Raw genomic sequence first — 7218 nt, forward strand, 5'->3', positions numbered from 1 at the left:
TTGAAGAGGCTGTTGATTGGACAGACTTGGGAGGGGCTGTTGTTTGGATAGAAATGGAGGGGCTGTCGTTTCGATAGACGTGGGAGGGGCTGCTGTTTGGATAGACGTGGGAGGGGCTATGGTTTGGATAGACGTGGAAGGGGCTGTTGTTTGGATAGATGTGGAAGGGGCTATAGTTTGGATAGACGTGGAAGGGACTATGGTTTGGATAGACGTGGAAGGGGCTGATGTTTGGATAGATGTGGAAGGGGCTGCTGTTTGGATAGACGCGGGAGGGGTTGTTGTTTGCATAGCTGTGGGAGGGGTTGTTGTTTGGATTGACGTGGAAGGGGATGTTTGGATAGATGTGGAAGGGGCTGTTGTTTGGATAAATGTGGAAGGGGATGTTGTTTTGATAGACGTGGAAGGGGCTGTTGTTTGGATGGACGTGGAAGGGGCTGTTGTTTGGATGGACGTGGAAGAGGCTGTTGTTTGGATAGACGTGGAAGGGGCTGTTGTTTGGATGGACGTGGAAGGGGCTGTTGTTTGGGTGGACGTGGAAGGGGCTGTTGTTTGGATAGACGTGGAACCGGAAGGGGCTGCTGTTTGGATAGACGTGGAAGGGGCTGCTGTTTGAATAGACGCGGGAGGGGTTGTTGTTTGGATTGACGTGGAAGGGGCTGTTGTTTGAATAGATGTGGAAGGGGCTGCTGTTTTGATAGTAGTAGGCGGGGCTGTTGTTTTGATAGTAGTAGGCGGGACTGTTGATTTGATAGTGGTAGGCGGAGCTGTTGTTTTGATAGTAGTAGGCGAGGATTTTGTTTCTATGCTGGTAAGAGTGCCTGTTTTTAATATAGTAGGAGAGGCTTTTGTTTGGATAGTAGTAGAAGGTACTGTTGTGCTGATAGTCATAGGGTGGGCTGTTGTCTGAAAGTTACTAGGCGAACCACCTTCAGTGACGACTGTTGTAGACAGAGCTGTTGTCTGGGAGGTAGTGGGCGTTGTTTGCATTTTTGTGGTCTTTGTTATGTACGCTTTACTTTGTCGATCTGTTGTCCTTAAGGCCTTTGTTGCTGTAGTCGTTGTCTTGATAATTGTTAGATGGGTAGTGGAAGGCAACGGAGCAGTGGAAGTAGGAACTGTTCTTGTCCCAGAATCAAATGGAGCTGTTTCCTCCATAGTTACGGTTGTCTCATGTGTTTTGAGAACACCTGTTATGTCCACAGTACTGTGAGATGTTCGTTTTCTAGTAATGGAATGAGCTGTAGTTGTTAAAGTACTAAGATGATCTGTCATCAGAGTAGAAGTGGATTGGGAAGCTGTCATCCTATTTGTAGCTGAAGTCGCAGTATCGCTTGCAGTTTGAGAAACTGTGGCTGAGAGGAGAGTGAAGGGTTTTGATAACCAGAATTAAAGAATAAAAACATCATATGTTAGTGCCATGTATAATAGGTTAAAACGGTATCTGTTTTCTTACCGGTGGTTAAGTTGACAGTTGTCTTGATGGTAGATGGGAGAACTGTCGTCTGAACTGTAGTGGGTCGAAAGGTAGTCGTAGGAGCTGTGGTCCAAATAGTAAGTTCATTATTTAGTAGTTGAAATGATAAACAGTAAAAATTGAAAATGAAATAATGTTTTATTATATAACAGAGCAAAAAATAACTAAGGCACAATCATTTTCACAATACTTAAAACTACTCGTCTCTACGTACGCATACAGTAGACCAGGGAGCACACTCGTCCACTACTGAAAGCGTACTTCCTGTGAAAGCTAGTGCAGCGACAGCAGTGATGGGTGCTAATGCCTTTAAGTTATCTACTTTATCTACTGTGCAGGTGAACTAATGCGCAACAGCTACAGTGGTCTAGACCTTTGCCCTAACAGCAGTGTGGGGAACTACAATCTGAACAGCAGTGCACGGTGGAAGCTATTGATTGATTCTTTTTGGCTGTGGTGGCAGCTGTTTTCATACCAGTGGTCAGGAGAATTGTTGTGTTGACAGAAGTGCCCTGGGCTGTTGTCTGTGTGGTTGTAGGAGATATTTTTGTGCTGGTAGTGGGATAAATTGTTGTCTGGCTGGTGGTAGAAAGTGCCGTAGTGAATGGGGCCGTTGTCTGGACACTAGTGGACGGGGCCGTTGTCTGGACGCTAGTGGACGGGGCTGTTGTCTGAATGCTAGTAACCGGCGCCGTTGTCTGGGCTGTTGTCTGGATGCTAGTTACAGGGGCTGTTGTCTGGATGCTAGTTACAGGGGCTGTTGTCTGAATGCTAGTAACCGGTGCCGTTGTCTGGGCTGTTGTCTGGATGCTAGTTACAGGGGCTGTTGTCTGAATGCTAGTAACAGGGGCTGTTGTCTGGATGCTAGTAACAGGGGCTGTTGTCTGGATGCTAGTGACAGGGGTTGTTGTCTGAATGCTAGTAACCGGCGCCGTTGTCTGGGCTGTTGTCTGGATGCTAGTTACAGGGGCTGTTGTCTGAATGGTAGTAACAGGGGCTGTTGTCTGGATGCTAGTGGCCGGGGCTGTTGTCTGGATGCTAGTTAAGGGTGCTGTAGTTTCCACAGTCGTTGAAGGGGCTGTTGTCTCCAAGGTTGTACTTGGGGCTGTTGTCTGGATGGTAGTTAAGGGAGCTGTTGTCCGGATACTAGATAGAGGTGCTGTCGTCTGAATAGTAGTGGGAGGGGCTGTTGTTCTAGAAGTAGTTTTTAGAGGGGCTGTTGAAACTATAGTAGTTAGTGGTACTGATGTCTCGATTGTGGTGGGAGGGGCTGTTGACAGTACTGTAGTTGGAATGGCTGTAGTTTCAACAGTAATGGGAGAAGCTGTTGTCCTGATGGCAGTGGAGAGCACTGTTGTCTCTACGGTGTTGGGTGAGAGAGTTGATGTGAAAGCAATGGACGGAGACCTTATTTTACTTTTGTAGTCAAGGTTTATGTATCAATAGCAGCAACTATATCAATAAAGATGTAGATATGATGTAATGAAAATTGGACTGTTTCATTGACCTAAACAACAACATTATACATATGAAAGATACTGTTTACCGTAATAAAGAACCCCGAAGATTTGTTTTCTTACCAGTGGTGAAGGCTGTTGTTTTGACAGTAGTTGGGAGAGCTGTTGTCTCAGCAGTTGTAGGAGGAGCTGTTGTTTGTGTAGTAGTGGATGGGGCTGTTGTCTTAATGGTAGTGGGTGGAGCTGTTGTTTCAATGGACGTAGGAGGAGCTGTGAAATAGCAACAGATATGCTTTGTCAGCGATAGTCGGCAGAGTCGTCATTTGTTGTGAATTGAACGAAGGTTTAGTGCATTGACAGCAGTGGTGAAAGCTAACCCATTTAATCTAACTACAGTGCAATTTACTTATACCTGAACAGTAGTGGTGACCACAAATGTTTTCTCCTTGACCATAGTGGGGGTGGGGGTAACTAAAACCTTGGACGCAGTGCAGTGTGGAAGCTACAATAACCTAGGAGGTAGTGAGGTCAACTTTCGTCTTGACTGTGGGGTAAGTTGTTTCATACCAGTGGTCAGGAGAATTGTTGTATTGACGGTGTCGCGGGCTGTTGCCTGAATGGTCGTAGCAGGTGATACTGTTTTTGTGGCAGTTGGAAATACTGTTGTTGTCTGGATGGTGATAGGAGGTTCTGTTGTTACCGCGGTAGCTAGAGGGGCTGTGGTTTGGATGCTAGTTAAAGGTGATGTTGTATTTTGAATTGTATTGGGAAGGTCCGTTGTCTTCATAGCTGCAGTAGATGCTGTTGTTTGAATTGTGTTGAAAGGGGCTGTTTTCTGGGTGGTAGTAGGAGGAGCAGTTGTCTCCATGGTTGTAGTAGCAGAAGTTGTCTCTATTTTAGTGAGAAGAGATATTGTCTGTGCTGTAGTTTCAACTGTTGTGGAAGACACTGTTGTCTGGATGCTAGTTAAGGGTGCTGTAGTCCCCGCAGTTGTGGAAGCGGATGTTGTCTGGATGCTAGTTAAGGGTGCTTTAGTCTCCACAGTTTTGAAAGGGGCTGTTGTCTGGATGCTAGTTAAGGGTGCTTTACTCTCCACAGTTGGGGAAGGGGATGTTGTCTGGATGCTAGTTAAGGGTGCTTTAGTCTCCACAGTTGTGGAAGGGGGACTGTTGTCTGGATTCTAGTTAAGGGTGATTTAGTTTTAGAAAGGGCTGTTGTCTGGATGCTAGTTAAGGGTGCTGTAGTCTCCACAGTTGTGGAAGCGAATGTTGTCTGGATGCTAGTTAAGGGTGCTTTAGTCCCCACAGTTTTAGAAGGGGATGTTGTCTGGACGCTAGTTAAGGGCGCTTTAGTCTCCACAGTTGTGGAACCGAATGTTGTCTGGATGCTAGTTAAGGGTGCTGTAGTCTCCACAGTTGTGGAAGGGGATGTTGTCTGGATGCTAGTTAAGGGTGCTTTAGTCTCCACAGTTGTGGAACCGAATGTTGTCTGGATGCTAGTTAAGGGTGCTGTAGTTTCAACTGTTCTGGAAGGGGCTGTTGTCTGGATGCTAGTTAAGGGTGCTTTAGTCTCCACAGTTGTGGAACCGAATGTTTTCTGGATGCTAGTTAAGGGTGCTTTAGTCTCCACAGTTGTGGAAGGGGTTGTTGTATGGATGCTAGTTAAGGGTGCTTTAGTCTCCACAGTTGTAGAAGGGGATGTTGTCTGGATGCTAGTTAAGGATGCAGTAGTCTCCACATTTGTGGAAGGGGGTGTTGACTCGATGCTAGTTAAAGGTGCTGTAGTTGCAACTGTTCTGGAGGGCGCTGTTGTCTGGACGCTAGTTAAGGGTGCTTTAGTCTCCACAGTTGTGGAACCGAATGTTTTCTGGATGCTAGTTAAGGGTGCTGTGGTCTCCACAGTTGTGGAAGGGGATGTTGTCTGGATGCTAGTTAAGGGTGCTTTAGTCTCCACAGTTGTGGAAGCGAATGTTGTCTGGACGCTAGTTAAAGGTGCTGTAGTCTCCACAGTTGTGGAAGGGGATGTTTTCTGGACGCTAGTTAAAGGTGCTGTAGTCTCCACAGTTGTGGAAGCGAATGTTGTCTGGACGCTAGTTAAAGGTGCTGTAGTCTCCACAGTTGTGGAAGGGGATGTTGTCTGGACGCTAGTTAAGGGTGCTTTAGTCTCCACAGTTGCGGTAGGGGGTGTTGTCTGGATGCTAGTTAAGGGTGCTTTAGTCTCCACAGTTGTGGAAGGGGGAGCTGTTGTCTGGATGCTAGTTAAAGGTGCTGTAGTCTCCACAGTTGTGGAACCGAATGTTGTCTGGGCGCTAGTTAAGGGTGCTTTAGTCTCCACAGTTGTGGAAGGGGCTGTTGTCTGGATGCTAGTAAAGGGTGCTGTAGTCTGCTGTAGTCTGGGAGTTGTTGACTGGACGGTACTGAAAGTTGCTGTTTTTCGAGTACCAGATAGGTGTGCTGTGGTCTGAATAGTAATGGGTGTGGCTGTCTTTTCAACGGTAGTTGGTAGAGTTGCTTTTGCCTTAGTAGTTGGAGGGGCTGTTGTTCTGATTGTAGTTTTTAGAGGGGCTGTTGACAAAATACTAGTTAGTGGGACTGCTGTCTCGATTGTGGTGGGTGGGGCACTTCGAGTGGCTGTAGATTCAATAGTAGTGGTGGGGGCTGTTGTCCTGATGGCAGTAGACAGCGATGTTGTCTCTACGGTGTTGGGTAAGAGAATTGATGTGAAAGCAATTTTTTAATCCTATCGTCGTCTGACTTTTGTAAACAAGGTTTATGTATCAATAGCCGCAACTGTATTGATTTCTGAGACAATAGACGCCAAAACTGTAGGTACGAGGTAATGGAAATGTACTGTTTAATTGACCTATACAACAAAATGTTACAGGAAAGATTATTGTTATCTGAAAAAGAACCTTGAAGCAGATTTTTCTTACCAGTGGTGAAGGCTGTTGTTTTGACAGTAGTTGGGAGAGTTGTTGTCTCAGTGGTAGGAGGAGCTGTTGTTTGTGTAGTAGTGAATTGGACTGTTGTTTCAATGGTAGTAGGTGGGGCTGTTGTGGTGAGTGGAGTTGTTGTCTCAATAGTAGTGGATGGAGCTGTTGTCTCGCTAGTAGTTGGGGTAGCTGTGGTAGGAGTGGTACATTTGTTATTCTTTATCACTATAGTCAAGAGGGTTGCCATTTCTACCTTACGAGAGCAATTACGTCCACATGTGAAAGTTTAGTGCATTGACAGCAGTAACTATGGATACTAACCCCTATATGCTAACTACTGTGCAAATAACTAATGCCTCAACAGCAGTGGTGACCTGGAAACTATTGCTTTGACTGCGGTGGGGGCTACAACCTTGGATGCAGTGCACTGTGAAAGCTGTAATAACCTTGGAGCTAGTGAGGTTAACTTTCATCTTGACTGTGGGGCAGCTGTTTTCATACCAGTGGTCTGTAGAATTGTTGTGGTGACAGAAGTAGTCGGGCCTGTTGTCTGGATGGAGGTTGGAGAAGTTGTAGGTGTAGGTGTCGTCTTGATAGTAATTGGAGCAGTTGTTGTCTCAATAGTGGTTAAATGGGCTGTTGTCTCTATAGTACTAAGATTTAAGGTTGTTTCTATAGAAGTAGGTAGAGATGTTATCTGGATAGTAGTGTGAGGGGTTGTTGTCTGAACGGTAGTAGGGGAGACTGTTGTTGAGATAGTAGGAGAGTCTGTTAACTTGATAGTAGTAGGATGGGATGTTGTCTCCATAGTAGTTGGAGGGACCGTTGTCTCTTTTGTAATTGGGTATGATGTTGCCTCAATAGACGTAAGTGGGGCTGTTGTTTCAGTAGTAGTGGGAGGGAATGTTGTCTCTATTGTTGTTGGATAAGCTGTTGTCGTTAGAGTAGTTGGAGGTGCTGTTTTCTTAATCGTAGTCCTCAAGGCTGTTGTTCGAATAGTCGTAAAATGGGCCGTGGTCTCAATAGTAGTAGGCGATGGCGTTGTCCTAATGGAAGTAGGAGGGCCTGTTGTCTCTATGGTAGATTCTTTTACTGTTGTTTTAAAGGAGGTAGGAGGCATTGTTGTCTCCATTGTTGTTGGATAGGCTGTAGTTCTACTAACAGTAGTAGGAGGGGCCGTTGTCTCAATAGTAGTGGGAGGTGATGTTGTTTGTATAGCAGTTGTAGAAGGGGTTGTTGTTACACTGGTAGAAGGAGGGCCTGTTGTCTCTATTGTAGATTCATATGTTGTTGTCTTAAGGGAGGCAGGAGGCATTGTTGTCTCCATTGTTGTTGGATAGGTTGTAGTTCTA

The 7218-nt window shown here is 45.7% G+C and overlaps 1 protein-coding gene across 1 annotated transcript in view; it reads right to left on the bottom strand.

Annotated features, from left to right (window-relative positions):
- Nucleotides 1-7218, bottom strand: part of LOC109474538 (mucin-5AC-like) — a 25846-nt gene that overhangs the window by 11131 nt on the left and 7497 nt on the right. Inside the window, exons 8-10 of the mRNA XM_019774864.1 lie at nt 3058-3204; nt 1953-2837; nt 1457-1540 (exon numbers count right to left, since the gene is read on the bottom strand). Of these exons, the coding sequence (XP_019630423.1) occupies nt 1457-1540; nt 1953-2837; nt 3058-3204 (1116 nt within the window). The remainder of the gene's footprint in view (nt 1-1456; nt 1541-1952; nt 2838-3057; nt 3205-7218) is intronic.

Source organism: Branchiostoma belcheri, unplaced genomic scaffold (genome assembly GCF_001625305.1).
Source record: "Branchiostoma belcheri isolate BF01 breed outbred unplaced genomic scaffold, Haploidv18h27 scaffold31, whole genome shotgun sequence".
Classification (NCBI taxonomy): Eukaryota; Metazoa; Chordata; class Leptocardii; order Amphioxiformes; family Branchiostomatidae; genus Branchiostoma; species Branchiostoma belcheri.